The 20,430-nt window shown below is 54.3% G+C and overlaps 1 protein-coding gene across 2 annotated transcripts in view; it reads right to left on the bottom strand.

Moving 5' to 3' along the window:
• SEMA7A (semaphorin 7A (John Milton Hagen blood group)) overlaps positions 1–20,430 on the bottom strand; it is a 30,965-nt gene continuing 10,535 nt past the window's right edge. Inside the window, exons 2-14 of one of the 2 annotated variants that reach the window (XM_026068212.1) lie at positions 12,013–12,146; positions 11,016–11,066; positions 10,528–10,623; positions 9,767–9,851; positions 9,060–9,170; positions 7,528–7,667; positions 6,981–7,159; positions 6,670–6,778; positions 6,198–6,396; positions 4,326–4,441; positions 3,589–3,740; positions 2,875–2,942; positions 1–2,065 (exon numbers count right to left, since the gene is read on the bottom strand). In XM_026068212.1, coding sequence (XP_025923997.1) covers positions 1,719–2,065; positions 2,875–2,942; positions 3,589–3,740; positions 4,326–4,441; positions 6,198–6,396; positions 6,670–6,778; positions 6,981–7,159; positions 7,528–7,667; positions 9,060–9,170; positions 9,767–9,851; positions 10,528–10,623; positions 11,016–11,066; positions 12,013–12,146 — 1,787 coding nt within the window. In that variant the 3' untranslated portion in view covers positions 1–1,718. Of the gene's footprint in view, positions 2,069–2,874; positions 2,943–3,588; positions 3,741–4,325; positions 4,442–6,197; positions 6,397–6,669; positions 6,779–6,980; positions 7,160–7,527; positions 7,668–9,059; positions 9,171–9,766; positions 9,852–10,527; positions 10,624–11,015; positions 11,067–12,012; positions 12,147–20,430 lie in introns of both variants that reach the window. The other variant, XM_026068211.1, reaches the window with a different exon arrangement.

Consider the following 20,430-nt stretch of genomic DNA (forward strand, 5'->3'; position numbering starts at 1 on the left):
TCTTTTCCACGCTTTTATTTCCACAATCACCCTAGCGCTTTGGTCGCAGCTCTGAGAGGTTTTTGGTAGATGTTTTGTTTTTACTACTTTGCACGCCCTTTCTACAATATTATAAAATTATACAATCCTCAGCAGCTAATAAATAGACATTTGTTAGTTCACAAAGTTAAAGTGCTTTGAGAAGAGATGTAACAAGCTCTACTCTAGACTCCGAAGGTTGCTGTGGAAATGTAGTGCAGTAGGAACCTCTGGCCCGTTGTCCGTAGTCTGCGGTCACAAAGACATGCGGCATGTCTCCCCCTAGCCAAGAGACCCAGGGACTCGGCTCCCCGGCCAGCTGCGCCGCCTGCCCGGTGCTCATCCCGCTCCGGCGCTCCTGAGCGTCTCCAAGTAGGCACAAAGCAGGAGCTGTGCTGCTGTTACAGGTAATTGGAAGCATATGATATGATGTCCCTCCGTTACATGGCCTGAGACTGGGTGTTTTGGGGGCCAAGAGGACTGGAAAAGGCTTGGACAAGCTGTGGGATCACCCCTTGCACACAGGCCTAGGGAGAGAATCCCAGTTTTCACAGTTTAGTCTTGCTTGGAGGCCTCAAAGGCCAAGGGAAGTAAGTGTGGTGCTTCCCCTTCTCCTCCCTCAGCAGTCACTGCGAGGGAGAGAGGCAGATCTGCTCCTGGGTGGTGGAAACAGAGGCAGCCCCTCTGCTCTGCTCTGCCCAGCGAGGTTACGCCTGTTTGCAGCACCCTGAGATCTGCAGCCTGCCTCCTCTTTCCCTGAGGAAGCCTGGTCCCTCACCAGGAGGAAAGGTACACTGGGAGCAGGCTGACCACAGATAAATGTCCTTAGCTGCCTACAGAGGACTTGTGCGTCTGAACTTCTCAGGGCCACCCCGCTTCTGGTTTGGGCTTCCCTTCCCATCTCTGGGAAATCGAGGGCCCTTTGGTCTGCCCTTTCCCACCCGCCAAATCTAGTCATCCTCCAAGTCTTTTCCATGCAAAATGCTAACTCTGTACCCGCCCTTTCATGCAGGTAACCAGTGCTAGTTCCTCCCATGTCTACAAAAAACAAAATGCTCCCAGGGTCCAATTCTTCTGACCTCTGTGACCAGGCCAGGTAGGGACTCACAGGTCACATGGGGAGCATTCCAGGTGCTTGTCAACTTGAACAGGCATTAGCAACTAAAAACCTGGAGGCATCAGTCCTCGCTTGGAAAAAAGCACAGATCAACCAGTTGGTAAGGCCAAGGGCTGGCTCCTCCTCTTCATCACATGCATGTTCCCAAAGAGAGGAGTCACCAGGCCCTGAGGATCAGTGCATGCACATCTGCATAGTCCCCTGAACAAAACTGGCACCCAGTGTACACTCATGCGGATTACCAGCACAGAGCTGCCAGCAGATGCTGGGGGAGAGGCTGAAGCCACCCCATCAGCACTGCAGTGAATGTCCACTGTGTACTGGGTACCCCTTCCCTCCCTGTCCCCAAACCTTGCTCCATCTGGCCTTGCAGTTGCGTCTTCCTCACAATGCCTGAGTCATCTCTTCCACCAGGACCAGAGATGGAAGGGTTGCTGCACAGAGTGGCAGGACCCCTTCTGGGACAGTCAAAGATTAATGTCCTAAGAGTGACTAAGAGAATGGGGATCTTGCCTCAGGAGTGGACAGCAAGTCGAGGAAGAGCAGCAGCAGACTGGAAGGTGAGAACATGATCCTGTCATGTTCAGTGGAAGAGCTCCACCAACACCACCATCAGCAGCAGGTGCAACCAGGAGCCAAATGTCATGGTGGCCTGGCTCATCTGTGACATGAACCTGAGCTGGTCCACCAGGCGCTCCTTCACCAGAGCCTGCCTGAAGCCGTCCTCCTCAGAGATGCAGACATAGCGGCCGTAGTGAGCCAGGCTCACATTCTGGATGAAATGGAAGCAGTCCTGCTGGGGGTGGGTGTTGTTACAGGTCTTGATGAGGAAGTCGTTGTGGTACCAGTTGTAGGTGGCATAGTGGGACTCAACAGGACAGTTGAGGTAGTAGCGAGAGAAAGGGACAACTGTGATGTTCTGGTAGTTGTCTGCTGGAAGAGATTAACAAGGGTGGGATGAGACAAGTGTCTCCAGGAACCACAGCTTCCCTCGCAAGTCTGGAGGGAAGAACTGTTGGACTGATGGTGACATGTTACATGGGCATTTAGCAATAATAGCAGGGCCTGACCCACAGCTGGTGAAGTCTGTAGGACTCTTCTGCCTGGACATCAGTGGCAAACAGAGTCTGAGACCTCCCGTCCAGCTCAGAAGACCACATACCACAACAGCACTGGCTCAGCCTCACCACAGAAGTGAAATGAGGCCAAACCAGATGGTTTACAGCAGTGTAGAGGTGTCCAGATGTGCTGACAGCCCCTTGGACATGAAGACCTATTAGGGAGTTTGTTCTGTTTGCCTAACACCCAGATTGCTTGATTTAGGGTAGGAGGTGGAATATTTTGTAGTGTCTGCTTGCTTGGCATAGTTGCAGACTGCGCAGGGTCAATTAGGATCATGCCTGACCATCTTAGCCTCAGACTAAGGGTCATCAAAGTCTGTGGTTATCAGAGGCAGCAATGTGACATCAGGCTTGTGGTATTGTATACCAAAGGCTTGACTAATATTTGATTAATGCTCATTTTTTCATTAACAAGTATATTGCCTAGTGGTTAAATAAGGATTTATTTATGCTACAAGCTGGGACTTGCCCAGTGTATCCATCTCTCAGAATACTCCTACTCACGGTGGTCCCCAGTTCCCCAGAAATGAGTTGCAATACTTCCTTCAACCCATACCAGCACTTGAGAATCAGTCACCCTGCCCCAAACTCCCTGTGGGCACATGGCCTTTTACTTACCTTCCTTAATTTTACCCCCTTGGCACTTTTCTTTCCACGAGCCCAGATTTAGGTTTTGACGCACCTCCCTAACAGATGGGAACAAGAATTAGCAATGCACTAATAGCAGGGAAACAACACTTTCAGGCTAGGAAAGGATTTACCCATAAAGGATGTGATGGATCGGATGGGGCAAAAAGTTAAACCTGCTGTTTAAACATCTGCCACTACCTGGGTAGGGAAGAATAATCCCTCGCTTAAGGGGCTGCTGGACGACAAATGCAAGACCCAACAACTCATCACAAACAACCACTTCAAATAGCATCATGGCCAGATTGCAAAGCAGCAGAGCTTAATTTTCATCCATAAGGGCAGGCATAACAAACCAGAACCTCTGCTCTGATGGAGCTATGCATGTTTCTACCAGCAAAAGAGGAGCTGGGTGCTCAGCCCAGTCGTATGAAACCCATTCATTTCTCCCCACCCCAGTGCACGGGCATTGCAGGAGGGTCAGATCCCTGCAGAGGTGCAGTTCCAGGGACGGCACATAGATGTCTGTGCTGTTACTGCCTGGACATAATGGGCCCAGGTATCTCTGTGATGAGAAGATGGCCTCAAAACCAGGTTTGAACATGGCCAGGAAGGGAAATGCCAAGGGGTTGGGTACTTCTCATGCTAAAGCAACCAGATGAAATGTGCTGGAGAAAGAGCAAGCAGAGAGTCAGTACCACGTACCGGCCTCGATATACGGACTGACAACGCCCATCAGACCACCCGCAGTACGGGTCCCTTGCCAGCAAGCAGCTCTCACAGTTGTTACGATACACCCCACACATGTCCATGGGTATCTCCATGACTTTATATGTTGAGCCCACATACAGCATTGCCTGTAGGAGGAAAGCAGAGCAGCTGATCATTGCAGCACTGTGTCCCAGTGCCACCCTACAAGGATCACAGTAGAAATGTTCCCACAGGTTTAGTCATTGCGATACTGGAGTGGATTTCACCAGAGGGGCCCCAGACAATGCAGCCATATATCACTTGCCCTAGATCATGGAACGAGAAGCAGCCATCCTTTCCCCATCCACCCTGTTTATATGTTTGCTCCATCAGTCATAGCAATGTTGTCACCTCTGGGGTGGAGCACCAGCACTGTTTGACAGCTCATCGGCCAGCAAGGCCGGACAAAGAGAGGGAGCAAATAGCCTTGTTCTTCCATCGCCTCCAGGAGAAGAGACATTGGAAAGGCTCCTTTGTCCACAGACACACAGTTACCAGGACTGGGGACATCAGCCCAGCTGCTGGGATTTAGCAGAGTCCGCTGCCTGACCCCCACAAACCCACCCAGCAGCTACTTCCAGATCCAGGGGCTGGCATTTAATTTTCTGTCCCTGCCTCCCTTGTCAACTGCTTTGTAAGTGACAGCCTGACCCAGTGGTTTCCTTTCTGCTACGGTGCAGGCAGAGACCCACCCTCTGATGGTCCAGGATCATGGACTGGATTGAGTCCTTCTTTGGGAAGACCTGGAGCTCCATGATGTTCTGCACCCCGTCTGGCAACTCCACGATCTTGTGGATGGATCCCTTGTCTGGAAAGAAGGAGCAGAGCACCCTGATGAGCCATGCAGGGCTCAATGGCAAGGCAGAGGGACTGCAGCCAGGGCTGGGAAAGCCAGGCAAAAAACAGCTCTGTGATTTCAGCCCATTCTGTGGCAGATGATACCCGCTCTGCAGAGCCCAGCTTGACCATATCCCTGAAACCAGCCACCTGGAGGAGACTGTATCAGTGGCAAGAAAACAGGACCTTTCTCGGAAGGAGTTTGCTTGTTTTGCTAGGAAATAATCTTCCAAACAATAGTGCTTTCCACAGCAGAGCCTTGTCATCCTCCCAGCCCAGAGCCATGAGGAACTGATTTCCCCGTCGCCTTTCAGGGCCTGGCTGTGCCTGCTTTGATCAGCTACACTGTTAATGGCCTCAGCAAGAAAACCAACTGCCTTCTAACTCAGCTCTGCTTTGATCACAAGCCTCATCTCCCTGCTCGCCTGAGGCGAAAACTTGGATTTTTGCCTTTCTTTCTTTTAAGTAAACTGCCTCTCCTGCCCAGTTAAATGACTCCAGAAACTGGTGATTTAAGAAAACAGGTCAGTTTGGTAGGGAGGGGTGAAAAGATTAATCCTGAGGGAACAGGACTAGTGAATCTTCACTGTTTAATCTTCCTCAAGTACTTGCATGGCCTCCCCTTTCCAAATAGCAGCTCCCCTCTGCATCGTCAACCAGGAGGAGGTAAAAGTTGTGACTCCAGGAAGCCCAGGACAGGCAGGGATTAGGACCCACCTTTCTCACCCCAACTGCTAGCCTTGCCTCTCCTCTCACCCCAGTGAGGGTGGGAAGCTGCCCTGCCAAGCCCTGCAGCTTGGAGCAAGCTCCCTAGAGGGGATCTAAAAGACATTAGCTATATTTAGCTAAAGCTTCCTGCAAGATAAGATAAATCTTAGCACAGGTGGGCCGTGATCCAACCCAGGCCACCTACTGAGACTTGCCTGTAATTTTGTATCACAGATTGGGAAAAAAAAGGCCCAGAAAGTCCCTCCAAAAATGCCAACTCTGTTAGAGTGAGCAAACCCCAGCGCAATGCAGAAAAGGGATGGGCACAGCTGAAGGGAGAAATGCTGGGGAGCTAGTAAGGCAAGAGAGGGAAGCGCTGGGTTAGGGGCTTCACAGCCTCTGGGCAGCAAGTATCTAAACCGCCTGAGAAGCCAAACAGTCCATAAGACTGCGCTCTCCAACTTCACACTGAGGACAGGCATTTTGCTCTGCCTTCCTGTTCACCTGCAGCTGAATCTCAGCCTTGGCCCAGCACCACCAACAGCCGTGATTGGCTCGCTGTGTCTCGAGCTGGAGGTGCTGGTGTAGCAAGAAGCCTGCACTGCTGTCCTAGAACAGGCAAGGACAGGAGGTGACAGAGCAGGTCCCTTCTCAAAGGATCCCTGCTCAACAGTGTAAAGCTGCAGCTGGGGAGGGCCCTGTGACCCCTCACTTGCCCTAAAAACATTTAGCCTGTGACCTACCACAGGCTGAAGCAGCCCAACAGGGTAAAATTCATGTGCTGGGACTCTACTTCCAGTCTGTCTTTGCCTACACCAGCACAAATTGGATGTCTTTAGCTGTACTGGAACTTGACAACTCTTCTCTGCTTGACAAACGGGTGCCAGGCTGGGGGAAACACAGCACCTTCCTCTGCTCTGCACTGGGGGGGTCTCATCTGTCTCTGGCACTGCCTGCCTTGCATTCCCTGCCCTCGAGGGGAAGCAGTGGGTGACCTCAGGAAGAACAGTTCCCAGTACCTGTTGCCAGATAGAGCACATTGTAGCGGCGTCCATCTGCTGCAGAGACCTCATGCACCCCGATCTTCTGGTAGCGGTGCTTGTTGTGGAATAAGGGGCTCTTGGTGGGGCCGATGGGCTCCACCCGGTCCTCCACCTCTGGGTGGCTGTCGGCTATCTTGAAGGTCTCGCTTGGGGTGTGCTGTCCAGAGGAAACACACTGTGCCAAGAGATGAACAAAAGCCACCATCAGAGTCAGACAGATCCCTGGGGACGAGACCCAAGGGCAAGAGAGCAAGACAGGGCAGACTTGCCATACAACCTTCCTCACTGCCTGAGACAGTTACCCAGCTGTCACCTGGCTGTTCAATGGTGGGCCTGTCCCCTCACTTCTCCAAGCTACTCTGAGGACAGCAGGGGCAGAGCAGGGACCAGGTCTCCAGCCTCACAGGGCCCCTCCACCTAATGTGGGCATCTTTTATCACTCACTCACCTGTCCAGGCTTGACATCCGGGTTGGGACCATTGTAGCCTTTGAGTTTGGATGTCCGAAATACATTGTCAATGTCCCCAAAGGAATACACGCAAACAGCAGAGCTTCCCCTGTGGACAACAGGACAAAGAGAGGGTCAGTGAGACGCTGGCCATCATCCCTGTGGATGGGGCATGGCTGTGTGTGTCACGCCTTTGTTGACAATGTCCATTCTGGCTGTTTTCCACCTATTAGTGTGCCAGAGAGAACAAAGCTGAACAAAAAGACTTGGTCCATGGGACAGGGCCTCCCCCATTTTGCAAGAACTCTCACCATGTGTTTGTGAAGAGCCCGTAGACTTTGGAATCCCTCCAGTTACTCGAAGGGACAAAGAAGACATCTTGCAACCAGTTGAAGTTGCCCTTGGTGACCGGGTCAACACAAATCAAGCTGGCCTTCAGGAAGGTGGTCCACTTGGAAGCAGAGAGTGAGCTGGTTCCCCCTTTATCTTCCTGGGAGAGGGGGAAAGCAGAGTCAGGGTCTGGCAGGGAGGAACACAAAGTCCCCCCCTACCCAGCATCTTGGATGGATGACTGGAGGATGTCCCAGGGATATATTTGACCCTGGTCACTGCAACAGATGTGCACCTCTTTAGCATCCCAGTGAGACAGGACAGGGCTTTTTTACCCCCACAGCCGATGTGGGAGCCAGAGGACAGGAAGGTCTGAGGACATGGCCGTGCCCCACCTGAACTCTGTGGCAGAGTAGAGAATTGAGCAAGAGGGACCAACTCATGTGCTGACAGCATCAGGTGAGCTGGTATGTCCATCTGCCACCCCGTAACACTCTTCCCTCCCCACCATACACTGCTCACATGTACCTTACACAGCTGGGCCACTCGGGAGATGTTTCTGGGTGCCTCAGGACTCTTGTCTGGATTGTCTTCACGAAAGAAGTAGTAAATCTTGTCCTGGTGAGGCTCTTCGTGCCTTAAAGTTGTGGCTTTGACAAACTGGGGGTCTGAAATGGGACATAAGCTATCAGAAAGCCCTGGCCTGAACATGCACATTTCAGGAATGCAAGGTCATCTGAAAGTCACCAGTTGGGAACAAACCGGCGACCTCTGCAACTAAGCAGTCACTCTTAGGCAAGATGAGGAAATGCAAAGACCATCTGTGCTCCAGGCAAGGGACAGGTCCGAGCCCATCCTCTAGACCTGACCAGTCACAGATCCCTGGGTGCAGCACATGAATGTTTGCTTTTCACATGCCACCTCCCTCGTGGGGTTCCCCTTCCTCTCCCTCCTCCTCCTCCCCCTGCCTGCACCCATTTCCTTGAAGGCCAAGTCCCCAGAGCCCAGTGAAGCCTTGGTTGCTTAGCAGCAAAGGAAACCCACTCTCCTTTCTTGCGTAGAGGAACTATAACCATATAGGAAGGCTCCCTCAGTGGGACAGCAAGCTGCAATGTTTGTGTTTGGTGTGGAAAACCCAATGATGCTTTTCCTATTAATACACCACCACCACAAAGGGTATCCCCAGCAGCGGGGGAAGGCTCGGGGTCCCTCCGAGCATCATTAGCTGGTGTTTCCATGGCAGGGTGTTCTGCCTAATTATGCGTTTGGCCTCATGGCTCTGGGTCCATCAACTTTGTTTGCTGCTGCCTTGGTTCCCCCCCACCATGTCCCCAGATACATAAGTCCTGTCTTGCCTTGGTGTCATTTTGACTTGATTTTTGTCCTTGGCCAGAATGTCTTTGGTCACTGGGGAGGCTTGGCAGAAGGTGAAGTAATAAGCCAATGGCTCATGGAAATCAAGGGGGGTCCTTTCCCTCTGTTCCCCCCTGTCCCATGCACAGCCCAACCTCTTCCTGCCTCACAGTCTCACCCTGGCTGGGGATTTGGAAAGACTCATTTTCCCCACACCAGTCTGCCCGGAGTGGAAGTTCTTCTTCCCGTTTCCACCACCATAAAGGAGCTGCTGGGTACCTTTACACAACAATATTTCCTTCCAGCATCTGACATGGGACTTGCTGTCCACTTCTCTCCATTTCCCAATCTCCTCCCTCCCTACCCCAAGCAAGAGGAACTCACTTGTCAGTTGTTTTGGCCCAGAAGCAGAGTTCAAATTCCCCCAGCTGCCAGCAACAGAGCTAAAAGGGGCTGCTAGGTCCCTCCTTGACAGCATCGCAGATGGGGACCGAATCAGCCCTCCCCACAGCTCTATCCCAGGAGTGAGCAAACCCAAGCAGGAGGCTCTGGAGCTGAGCCGCAGCTGGGCAGAGGGGACGCACCTCTTCAAGTTGTGCTGTGTACATAACATGGCCCACAGCTGTGGACTGACAAGGAGTCCAATTTATGTGCCTGATGGGGCAAAGCAGCAAGTCCCACTCCCTCAGGATCTCCCTCATACTCACTTTGCATCACAGTGTCACTTGTGTAGAGCTCTCCACCTCCTCTCACTCGCCGGAAACGGGGTATCTTGCCGTTCTGTTGGCTCTTCTTGATGGTGGAATAGATGTCATGACCTATGGGACAGGAAGGCTCATTTGCAACAGGCTCTTTCCAGAGGGGGCAGGAGGGTTTGTGAGAAGAAAGAGAAGAACCAAGAATAATCTGGGCATGTGGTAGGCCAAAAAGACTCACACAGTTGGCGAATACAGATCACCAAACCCAGTGCTCACTGTCTAGGACTGAAGAGGCCTGGCAGGACTCCCCCAGGGGATGCTCTTGAGCTTTTTCCTCAGAGCAGCAGGGATAAATCCTTGCTCTGCCTCTGGAAGGGAGCCCCATCTCTTCCTCTACCAGGTCCTCAGCCATTTCAGCAGTGGAGTTACTGCAGGACCTTCTCTTTCCTCTCTATTACCATTGCACTCTAGCTTCCTGCAAAAAGACTCAATCCCATCCCCAGGACAGGAATAAACAACCTGTGCTATGTTCTGTCCTAGAAGTGCATGCGTTCATAAGGGGCAAAGCAAGAAGCACTGGGGTTGATCCCCAACTAGAGCAGAGGGATGTAGTTTCTGGAACAGCCTCAAGGTTTCCAGGTGCTCCTTTATGCTGTGGAGAGCCTAGCCTTCCTGCACGGTGCTACTGTCGAAGACGTGCAAGCATTCAGACTTACCGTCAACAACGACGAGGGAATTCGAGTCAGGGCTGAAAGGGGCAATACCTCTCCCATCCGACGGAGAGCCCTTCTTCTTCTGTTCCTGTGGAAGGACAGAAATTGCCCCTAAGAAGTGCGATCTGCTGGGCAGTTCAGGAAAGGGAGAGCAGCCAGGCACCTATGTCTACCCTGGGGCAAGAGGAACGCAGCTCTGCTTGGCTGGCACAGCCCGAATGAAGGAAGTCCGTGGCCCATCTTCAGGTGGACCAGGCAGAGTCCCTGCCGCAGGGCGGAGGTAAAGAGAGGGGGGTTATGGTAAGCGAGCACAGAGGTGGCTGGCATCGCCTTTGGCCCACACGGACCTCTGCTCAGGTGTACTGTCCCAAGCCGTCATAATAAGCTCCTAGCAGGAGCTGGCATCTGGGCACTTCAGAGCACTCAGAGAAGGAAGGGGGTATCAGGGCCTCATTTTACAGATGGAGAGAGCAGGGCACAAAATGGCGAGCGCTTTGCTCTGGTCCCAACACAGGCAGCCATGTATACAAACAGATATATGTATTTCCTGACCCCTTGCCCCTTGTTCCATGATTTAAACTGTTATGTGGGCACTAAGGACTCCTGAACTCTACTTTGGCTTTGGGCCCGCTCCCAAATTGTACCACATCCCCCAGACATGTCCCAGGACTCCCAACTGTCCAGTGGAGAAGACACCAGACAGAGCAGGATGACCCAGTTCTAGTCCCATCAGTTAGCCATGTGCTAGGGTATTTCCAGCATACCCAGTGCCAGCAGGTAGGAGAGCAGGCGCCGGTACCACACACTAACATCCCGTTTCCATCCTCCCCCAGTAATGTGAGGTAATTTTTATTGTCTTCCTGCAAGAGAAAAAAGAGAACACGAATGGCTGTGAATGGCAGAACGTGACCCAGCTGCTCTAAGTGTGAGGCAAAACCAAGCTCCAAGCTATGTGGCTTCCTAGCTTTTCATGGGTGTTTAAACCAGAGGAGAAAATTGACATTATCTCATCCAACCTCCTGCTCCACAGGTACTGGAGGATTTCACCCAGAGACAGCATGCAAGGAGTGGTCCTTTGGCCCATGTCCTCCAGCCCTCATCCATCCAGCCCCCTCCAGCTGCCCCTCCCACACCGCTTCACCACAGGTAGGACCTAGTGTCTTCCTTAGGGCAGCACATGAGTCCACACAGGGCAAAGCGCTGCCTGTGAAACAACCTTCCAGCATTTTTTGGGGAGCTCCAGGGAACCTACCGGACCTCCAGAGTTCATGCACTGTCCTCCTTTTATCACAGGGAAGTCTTCCTGAAATAGAAGAGAGAGACACATGCTTTTATTCCTTCCTCCTCAATGCCAACAACTAACAGGAACTCAGTCCCATGGACCACATGCTACTCACTTACTCAGCAAGAAGTGAAGCAAGCATGTCTGCAAGAGGGCTATCAAACACTGGAACTCAGCCCTTTTCCCCACTTCAGCATTTGAAAAACCTTAGGGAGGCTGGGCTGGTAGGACTGGATCTCTCTAGCCTTGGGGGGATGGGAAGAAGTGGGGATGCAGAGTCAAAGTGGCAGGCATGACTGGTAGGCAGCCTGGGCTGCTCTCCAGAGGGTTTCGGGAGAGGATCTGTCAGAGCAGGGAGTGGGTGTTCAACAGTAGTTGGTGGCTGTCTGAGGATTGAGACACATTAAGCACTATGCTCCTGGGAACAAGAAGGGAAGTTTCTGGGCACAAACTTCAGGAACTGACTTGCTTGAGGACCAAGAAGAGGTCATGAGAAAACCAACCAACCCTGGGATTCTCCTGCTAGACTAACTCAGTGCCCAGCTGATCCAGAACGCATTGCTTTCAAGGAAAAGCAGCCTGGGCTGTGACAGCGGAAGGGGATGGGAACAAAACTTCTTCCCAATCACATGACTCTGAGCATCCCTCTCCATGCTAAAGAAAGAGTCCCCTACCTGAAAAATCCTTCCTCTGGGGCAGCAAATACCATAAAAACTCCCAGCTCCTCCATGAAGGACCCACCCATGGTTAGTTTGGAGACTTCCCCTTTGCTGCAGCCATTGAGCATACTGATGTTGTGGCTTCCCAGATGGATGGGGCAGGCTGGGCATAAACTGGGCACTTCCAGTCCTGACTTTGCTGCTGGCAGAGACATTGAGCAAGATACCTAGAATCTGGGCTGAGAGATGGAGGCTGAACAGTTTCACATGGGGCTCTGGGGCCAAACTTGTTAGCCCAGCATCCTTACCGTGTACGTCTCATAGGTTGCAAAGTCGTAATAGTAAAGCTTTCCCTCTCCCCCGACGAAGATAGCTGAGCTGTTTTCTTTATGGTAAAAGACAGGGTATTTCTCACTCGTGGGAAATACATACTCTCTTGCACCTAGGAACACCAGAGAGAGGAGACTCATCAGGGAAACCACTCACTGCGGAGAGCGCTCGCAGCCAGCGCAGGCTGATCAATGCCTACTCCCACATGTTGTCCTCAGTTGTGAGTGATGAGAAAGGCCGGGGCATGAGACTCAGCTTGGGAACTCTCTGGAATGGCTGGCCTAGCACCAGGCAGGCAGGGGAAGGCAGCTCCCAGACTGAGAGGAGCTGTACTATTGTCCTGTTATTCCCCAGGGACAGCATAGCTCCATAAACGATGGGAGCATAGAGAGGGGCCCTGCCTGGCCCCTGCAGGGCTGGCGATGGAGGAGGAGGAAGAGGAGGGAAAACTTTGACACAGGAGGCCCTTCACAGAGCAAGTACCACTTCAAGGTGATCAGCCAGGAGTAAAGGAGTTTGGCCACTCGTTTTTAGGCATATCAGGGTGCCCACCAGCTGAGAAGCAGAGATGCACCCTCTCCTTCTGGCTGGGTAACCTCTCATTGCACCCTTATGCCCTGATCACTCGCCCTGGGATGTCCCCACCGCTATGCCATGGAGCAAACACCTTGGGCTGCCTGCTCATGGCTCCCAGGCTCCCTCCCCTGTCTGTCTGTCCTCCAAGAACAGCTCCAGACAGCAGCTGCCTTGTAGATTCAGCTCCTGCACTGGCAGGCCTGCATTTCACACGCCCACGGCTTTCTGCCCACTGCTCTCTGACCTCACACATGCTTGCTTGAAGCTGTGACTTCTTATCTGGCTGAATGGGAGAGAAGCTGCCCCACTGCCTTACAGCTGGGGTCAGTCACCCTGTGCTCAAGGAGCAGCAGATCTCCTCGCCATCTACAACTAGCATCACACCTCTCCCCCCCACAGGGCTCCACACCCCAGGTGCTAACGAGAAGTGAGCTGCAAGACCCAGGCCCCCATGTCACAACCAGTTGCTACAGATGGGAGGAAGGACTTTCTGTCCTTACCTCCTCCTTCCTTCCTCTTTCACCTTCTGGCATTTTCAGCTCTTGCTTCCTAAAACATCCTCCCTTTCTCTCTGCGTTGCCATCGCAGGTGCAGGAGGACACCGCCAGGGCCAGCTCCTGCTGTCACACTTGGCAAGCCTGCGAGCCCCCTCCCGGACGTGCCCTACAGTCCCCCTCACCCGGGGCCTTAGCTCTCTTTCACCCGAGTCCTGTGGTCCTGCATCCCCTTTGGGATGGTGTAGGCACATCTGGACAGTTTTGTGCAGCCAGGCCAGGGCCCAGCTCCGAGGCAGGGCCCAACGCATGGGGCACAACTTGCACCACCGCAGGTTAGCTTGCTCCTTTTGCTGTAGCGTGCAGCAGCCACACAAGAGGGAGCAGAACCATTCAACTCCTCTAAGGGGATAAAATCGCAGCCCAGACCACAACTGACTGCTGCTCATGCGACAGGGCACTCCGTTTTCAAGTCTGCCTCCTTCCCCGTTTCTGAAGAACAGGGCTTCTCTCCTGGCAAGCGCTGCCTGTTCCCAGCACACAGACAAACGCTACGTCTGCCTCGGGAGTTGGCTGCCTGCACAGACAGGCAATTAATCAGTGGCACGTGTCCCTCGCTCTCTATTTATAGGGGCGTTTGGCAGGGCAGGCAAAGGACAATCTTTGCACAGCCCAGTGCTTCCTCTCTGCCTAGAGCATGCTGCAGAGGGGTCCTGCCAAGACTCCGCACCCCCCTGCCTCCGGCAGCAGAGCCCAAAGTAAAAAGACATTAGAGGACACTCGGGTTCCTGAATGCCTTATTGATTTGAGGCTTTTTTCTCCAATTCAATACAGCGGTCACAGCGCCCTGGGGTGAGCAACACCCCCACTGACGGCTGTGGGGGTGTACGCAGCCTGGTCCTCCAGCCTGCCAAGGGGCAACCCGCAGCCTTGCTGGCTAGAGGGACAAGCAGAACCTGGCAGTGCCGCCAGGCCTCTAATCCCTGCAGGGTTCAGCGGTACCCAGAGCCGTCCCCTCTCCTCCTCAGGCTTTCCTCTCACCGGCTTGGCCAACACGGGGTGCTGCCAGCCATTGCCCGCCCTCCGCCTTGCGATGGGAAGCCCAGCCGGGGCCCACGGGCTGCTGCTTCACAAGGGCACCTTGGCCACAAAGGGACGGGGTGGAGGTGTGCCAGCAGCGTGTCACGGGCCCAGCACGGGAGCCATCATCACCCTCCAGGTGGCAGCTTTTTGCTAACGCAGGCCGTTCAGGCCGCCCTTCCCCTCCGTCGCCGGTACCTGCAGGACGGAGGCTGCGGTGCAGCAGGGCAGCTGGAGAATTTGGCAGCTGGGATGCGACAGCCAGAAGAGCCAGGCTGGAAGGCAGTCCCTGCCTGCTCCCTTTGCCCTCCCCAGTGCTACGGTCTCTCCTCTGTCCAAGGACTCCAGGGAGAAACTCCTGAGCGCGTGCTTTGCCTCCCGCACAAGCTGGCATCGAGTCTTTTCACTGTGACTGTGCAAGGGACAGAGTCATTTGCCTAAATAGCCCTAAGAGCAGGTGGCCCACTAGGCATGCCTGCTAGCCCGGCTCTGCATCAGCCACAGACTCGGTCTTACGCAGACAGCACGCATGCCAGGGAGGAAAGCACTAATCCCCTTTCCACCAGCTCCCTGCCCAGCAGGCCTAAAACCCCCGTCTCGGCCCAGCAGGCACGCAACAGCCCACCCGCACGGGAGCCCCTGATCTCCTCCTTCCCCACCCAGCTACCACTGCCTGCAAAATCCATCACCAGCACGGCACAGGCAGGTTTGGCTGCATTTCAGCACACATTGCTCCTGCTCTCAGACCTCCAGCCCTGCCCTAAATTTGCTGCTTATCCAGGAAAACACACACCTGCAGCTGTTCCCCATTCCTGTTCCTCCCCTTCACCCTTTTGCACACATCTGCCCTGCTCGAGCCTGCTAATTTTGGTTTCGTTTCGAGGCTTTTTTCACAACAACGTCTCTTTCGTAAGCTCAGCTCGGTCAGGCCCCGAGAGCCATGTCAACCTGCTTCCCAGCCAGGACAGCGCAAAGGGTAACTCACGCTTCTCCAACAGCCAGAACAAACAAGCCCAAAACAATCATTTGGTTGGCGCCAACGTATTATTTATCCTACTGCTCCCCAGGGACTGGATTGAATCACTGTGCTGAGAATAAACAGCTCTGCTAGCCAGGACCGAAAAGCGTGTTTGCAGTCCCAGCACTGATGTGAGTTGATCTGGAAGGGAGCTTTCTACAAAATGGCCCTGTGAGTGGGTCCTGTGGTTTTTCTCTGCCTCCATACCAGCCCTCTGGCTGACCTGCAAAGTTGGCCTTCACTCCCTGCTCTGCCTTAAACAGCTTGACTTAAGCAAGTGGTTTGATTCCCTTCGCCTCTGCTTCTCACCAGGCTTGCGAGGAGCAGCCCTGTCCCCCTGTGCCCGGGGCCGGGGTATAAATGCATTCAAGAGCAGGGAATGACAAGGCAGAGGGCATCAAATGACTTAACATGGGCTGCAGCTGGGTATCCTCTGGGATCACATCAAGGTGACCACACTACATGGCACCAAAGGATGGGACATCCCAATGGCTGGGCCACACGGCGGCAGGGAGAGCAGGCAGCTCCCAGGCTAGTCCCACGCGGCTCCTGGTTAGGAAATGACCCATGGATGCCCCAGCCCAGACTCGGCTGCGTTTCAGGAGGCAGCAAGTGACACATCTCCGCCCAGTCTGTAACCCACCAAGTGAAAGGGGTCAACTACCATCCGGGCACATGCCTCTGCCAAGTATACCCGTGCCAAGCTGTAGAGGATCCAGGGATTGCTGCCAGCCTGGGAGGTGGAGAGATGCAGTTTATAAGCACCGTTGCACGCACAGAGACGGGGGCTGGATCTGCAAGGCACAAACCTGTCCTAACCACGCACATCTCACGGGAAGCCCAAGGCTGGTTTTGACACTCTGCAAAGAGCGGATCACACCCTGCTAAGGGGAAGGCATAACCCTATTCCCAACCTCTCTCCTAAAGGGAGTCAGGGCCAATTTCTAGAGCCTTGCTAACCCTGTCGGGTTTCTTCGCCTGGCATTTAAGGCAAACCCCACGGTCAGCACACAAATCAATGGCACAATTGTCAATTGAAATGCTAACCCAAGTCCGGAGCAATGAATAGGAGAAAGAAGAGCTTTGTGCTTTGCAGGCAAGATGGGGAAAACCATGCCAGATTGAATAATAATAATAATATTAATGAGGGGGAGGGAGGGAGCCCAGCGCATCTCGGAGGGATGCCTGCAGGGTGAAGTAATGAGGAGGAGGTAAAGGAAGAGGGAGATGTTCCAGACGAGATGAGAGCAGAGAGGTCGATCTTTAACACACAAAGAGCAACACAGACAAAAGAAGGAGCGATTCTGCTTCAAATCTGGTCGGGGCACAGCAGGGTGAAACAGGCTGGCCTGCCCAGGCCTGGCTTGGGCAAAGGCCCATGATCGTGCTTTAAGGACAGGCAAAAGAACTCTCTGGCTCCCTTTGGATCTCTGAGCCCCTTGGTGAAGCCCATCAGAAAGGAGCCAAGAGCCAGGGCAGCGCCTGGCATCGTGGCCCTGGTCCCGGCAGCGCAGCCCATGGCCTCCCCAGCGCCATGGCTAGGTCTGGCTCCCGCTGGCCCAAGGAGCGCAGCACCCTGGGCACGGGGAGAAGGTTCGCTCCTGGCCTCCTCCCCGAAAGCAGATGTCCACAGCACTTCAAATAGAGAAGCAATGTGGGCATTCGGGTTAGTCACAGGAGAGCTGAAATACCCAGCTCTAATCTCAGCTCAAGGGCTGACTCAGCTAAGCCAGGCCTTCTCCCCTCTGCCCTCCACCGCTCTTCCTTTCTCCAAGCAGGAAAAAAGCCCCCAGCCCTGCTCGGATCCCAACAGACTCTGAGATTCCCAGCTGCTCGGGTTAGTCACCGGCTCGCATGGCTCTGAATCGCCATAGTGGGGAAATCTTTGTGTGTCTACTATGCACCGGCGCTCGAGGAGGACTGTCTCTTCCTAAAATGGAAGCAGTTGTTCTGATCCGCTCTGGCATCTGCACTGTAAAATACGGAACTGAAATGAAAGCTTGAGAAAAAGGAAGGAGAGCGAGCGATAAGAACCTGCAGCCTCTCTCGGCAATGGCGATGCTGGAGCCGAAAGCAAAGGCTGCCGCCCAGGGAAACCCTTCGCTTCCTGCTCATCAGACTCCCGTGAAGGGAGGACTCCTCCGGAAATACGGAGAGGGGAAGCCAGGCAACGCATGGGATTTACCTGCTCCCTGGGATTGCCCTCCCTCAACAGCGCGGAGCCCGGAAAGCAGCCGTGCTGCCCTGAATGGAAAAATGCTCATTACACGGTTTGAGAAACGGTGTCCCCAAGGGGCTCAGGGCCAGCACGGGGACCGAGGCAGAGCAGGGCACCCGGTACCTGCACTCCTGCCCTGCCTTCCTTCCCCACTAAGCCCCGCTCTGGGGACACTATGCAGACAAACCTGGCTCAGCAAAGCTGTGCTGCGAGGCCTGGGCAGGCACTAGCGAAGGCACAGCCCGCAGCAGACACGCTGCTTCGCCCACGCGCAGCTCTAGGCGGTTACGACCCTCCTGCAGCCCTCGCAGCCCCTGGGGCAGAGGGGACCTCCAGGCAGCAGGCACCAAGGTCCGCACAGGGGGAGACACCAGCTTGGAGCAGGGTCTCCGGCCAGGGGAAGGAGCCTTGCTCACCCCCTACAGCCAGCCTCGGAGACCCCCGAGCCTGCCCACAGCCCCATCTCGCTCCCAGACCCACGCAGTCAGAGAAGCACTAAGAACCGCTGACACAGCCTGTTAGTTTTGCTGTTTTGGGATGCTTTCAGCGGAGTCAGCACAACTGGCCTGGGATGGAAGGAGGCTGAGGTCTTGCTAAACTCGTGACTTGACTCAGCTCCCTAGCAATCCTCCCACCTCCCTAGCTGGGACATCACTGCTGACCTGCCAGGCCGATCACAAAAACCCCACTGAGGCTGGCACCTCGGACTGCCCCCTTCGCCAGCAGCAGGGCTGCCTGGCCTCCGAGGGACTTCCAGGCAATCAGACCGGATGGGTATTAGCAAAATCCACAAAGCTCCAAACTCCGAGGCTGGACCTCCGACAATCCCTGCAGTGACACTGGTGCGGGCCACCTCCTCCTCCTCGCTGATACCAATGCACAAAGGGTTTAGCACAGATCCTAGGCTCAGCGCCCGAGGAGCAGCCCGGCTCCCTGCCCTGGACATGTACAAGCTAAGCACAGCTCACTGCAGAGGGAGGATGCCCAGGACTCATCCCTGAGGAGCAAAGTCCCCCATGCGACCTCATCTCTCACTCAACACAAGTCCCCCAACTCAAGTCATAGGACAGGGAAGGGACTGCGCTAGGCTCTGGCACAGAGGCTATGTTAACCATAGTATTCTCCCCATGCACGCAGCATCATGCTGTGGCTTCTCTCCCTGGGGTAGATGCCCTGGGCTCAAGCCGTCTCGCTGCGGCGCAGGTATTGCAGGCCTGGGCAGAGGAGGCGAGATGGAAGCAGGTTTGGAAACAGGCCAGACCCGCTTTCCACCAAGATAAGGACAGACTCGAACTACCCCCACCACGCTCATTACTTGCCCCCTAGGTCATAGGAGCTTTTGCACAGTTGGACCATTTCAAAGCACGCAGGAGCGTGTCTCCGCATTGGCTCTGCTGCAATTGCCAAGGTCATAAACACAGACACAGTGCTTGGCACAACCCAAAGCAGGATTTAACCCCTTTAGAGAAACAGAGGGACTTTTAACCCTTTTGCTAAGTTGCCTATGTTTTCCCAAGCTCTCCTGCTGTTGCTGTAGGACAGGGACACTGGGCTGGGCAATCAGCTGGGATCTCTATATGGCAAAACACGATTTAAGCCAGTAGAGCTCTGCAGCCTGGCACCAAAGCAAATGCAGCCAAGGTCTCTGGAAACGCGTGTAGGAAATCCGCCCAGCAGCCCTAGGAACTTTTTTTGCTGTAACACATTACAATGCTGTCAATCGTCACCGTCATGCACCGAGCCCCCTGGGATGACGCTGATGACGCTGCCACCTGTTCTGCCGCCCGCGGGTCAGACAGTGAGCGGGTTCCTGCCTGAATCACTGAAAACGTGCACAGCTCATTTGCTTTCCTGGTTCCCTCCCTCTCCAAAAAGAGTTCATCATTTCCCCTACATCCAGGCTTTATTCTTTCCTTCCTTCCTTCCGGCAGAGCCAGAACAGATTACAGCCCTGATTGCGGCATGTCGCTGTCTCTGCTGCAACCGGACTGGGATCGACTGACAGTACACGGAAAAGATGCTTTTATGATGCCGAGTCACAATCCGGCCACGTGGCAGGGTCATCCAGGACTCAGCGGCTACACCTTTGCGGCAAGCCCACACCTTGGGCAACGTGCCCAGGCCGTGAGCCAACGCTGACTAACCCCATGAATGCAGCTCATGCTCTCCAGGCTCCCGCTCATACCTCGCTTTTGGGAACATCGAAACCGTCTCGACTTGGTGACATGCATCTCTCTTCCGTCCCTGCTTTCCCAGCGCATGCAGGATGCATGACAAACAACCTAGCCCAGGAAGCTAGACTGCTCTCCTTTAGGGCAGGGTCTATAATTAGGAAGTCAAGCCTGCTGCCTTAGTCACCTAGTTTGGGGTCAGCTCTCCCCATTCCCGGTCCCAGATCTGACGTCACCCTGCAGCGTCACTCGTTTCACATTTCCCCCATGAGACAGGGAGGCCGATCCGGGGATTTCCCCAGGTGCGCTGCCACGCACCTGCCCCGGAAGCCTGGCAGGCAGACAGCTCCCTGGCGGCTCCTGACACTGGAGCCCCTCCAAGGGCAACACAGGCATCACAGCACCCATGCAGAGGGACAGAGCCACCGGAGCAGGCAGCACAGGGCTGCCACCAACCCCATTTGTCCCTGGTGGAAGGGCCAGGCTGAACCACGCTGCTTCCAAAGAGCTGCACTCTTTCTTCCCATCTCCACGACTGAGGCTGGCAAGAAGCCAAACTGCAGTTTTAGATGATCTATAAATTCCCAGGTTGAGACGTTTCTGCAAGAACAAGCATGGCTGTGGGTGGCTGCCGTGATCATCAAGTGATTAGGTTCTCCTTTCCCCCCATGATACTGCCCAAAGGGAGCAGCAACGTGGCAAGAGGAAACCAGAGCTCCTAGTGTGATGGTCAGTCAGGCCAGGGAGGTGTCACCTCACGCTCCCCAGGCCTTTCACACATTCCCTGCTCACTCATAAACCATCCCATTCCCAGGGGATTAATGTCTGGGATCAGCCTA

Source organism: Apteryx rowi, unplaced genomic scaffold (genome assembly GCF_003343035.1).
Source record: "Apteryx rowi isolate R43461 unplaced genomic scaffold, aptRow1 scaffold_27, whole genome shotgun sequence".
Taxonomy (NCBI): domain Eukaryota; kingdom Metazoa; phylum Chordata; class Aves; order Apterygiformes; family Apterygidae; genus Apteryx; species Apteryx rowi.